The sequence below is a fragment of the Plasmodium gaboni genome (assembly GCF_001602025.1).
Source record: "Plasmodium gaboni strain SY75 chromosome Unknown, whole genome shotgun sequence".
In the NCBI taxonomy this organism is placed as follows: domain Eukaryota; phylum Apicomplexa; class Aconoidasida; order Haemosporida; family Plasmodiidae; genus Plasmodium; species Plasmodium gaboni.
In genome coordinates, this window is record NW_017385598.1 from 1 (window position 1) to 1,090 (window position 1,090).

The following is a 1,090-nucleotide window of genomic DNA, read 5'->3' on the forward strand; positions in this document are numbered from 1 at the left end:
TATTATTTATTAAAAAAAAAATATAAAAAATTTTTTAAAATGAACACTAAATTGAAATTTAAATAAAAAAAAAAAAAAAAAAAAAAAAAATTTATATAAATATATATTGCACAAACAAAAACATATACATATATATCTTCATTTTTCATAGAAAAAACCGAAACTTGGACCTACCAATTTATTTCGTGTCCTTGATATCCCACAAAACGATTATAACATACCTGATGAAACGTCCACCCATAAATATGTTCCATACAGTAAATATAAAGGCAAAACATATATTTATATGGAAGGAGAAGAACCGGACGATTATATTGGTAATATATCTTCTTCTGACCTAACTTTATCTTCTGAAAGTGAGTATGAAGAAGTGGATATAAATGATATATATAAATCGCTTAGTCCTAAATATAAAACATTAATCGAAGTAATACTAAAACCAAGTATAATAACAGATGATGATACATCTATGTATCAAAAAGATGATAATAATAAATTCACAGATAATGAATGGAATGAATTAAAACAGGATTTTATATCAAACATGTTACAAAATGACAATATGGATTTACCTAATGAAAATACCATTGATGATAATTTCTATATGGATACACAACCTAATATTTTACCAAATAATATGGATGAAAAACCTTTTATTACATCCATTCAAGATAGAAAATTACATGGTGATAGCGAAATTATATATAATATTGATTGGAATATTCCAAAAAATATTACAACTAATACTGCAACGCACAATAGTTTATATAGTGGTATAGATTTAATCAATGATTCTTTAAATCGTGATCAAGATATTGATATATATGATGAGTTACTCAAAAGGAAAGAAAACGAAATGTTTGGAACAAAACATACAAAAACTTCAAGTAGAACAAATAGTGTTGCAACAAAAAAACACAATGATTCGTTAAAAAGTCCAAATAGATTTATGTAGTAAATGGATTTATAGGAATCGTGATATGTGAAATTAATAGATAAAAAAAAAAAGAATAGTTAAGCAAATAACAAAATTAATGGAATAAAGAAAATAAAAATTATACCTGTAGTCATAAATATATTATGATGTATT

At 23.5% G+C, this 1,090-nt stretch overlaps 1 protein-coding gene across 1 annotated transcript; it reads left to right on the forward strand.

Annotated features, from left to right (window-relative positions):
* Nucleotides 1-151: 151 nt before the first annotated feature.
* Nucleotides 152-955, forward strand: PGSY75_0044700 (putative EMP1-like protein; the record flags this gene model as incomplete). Its single annotated transcript, XM_018783561.1, has 1 exon — nt 152-955. A coding segment is annotated over one exon (804 nt), but the record flags the coding sequence as incomplete, so codon positions are not given.
* Nucleotides 956-1,090: the final 135 nt, after the last annotated feature.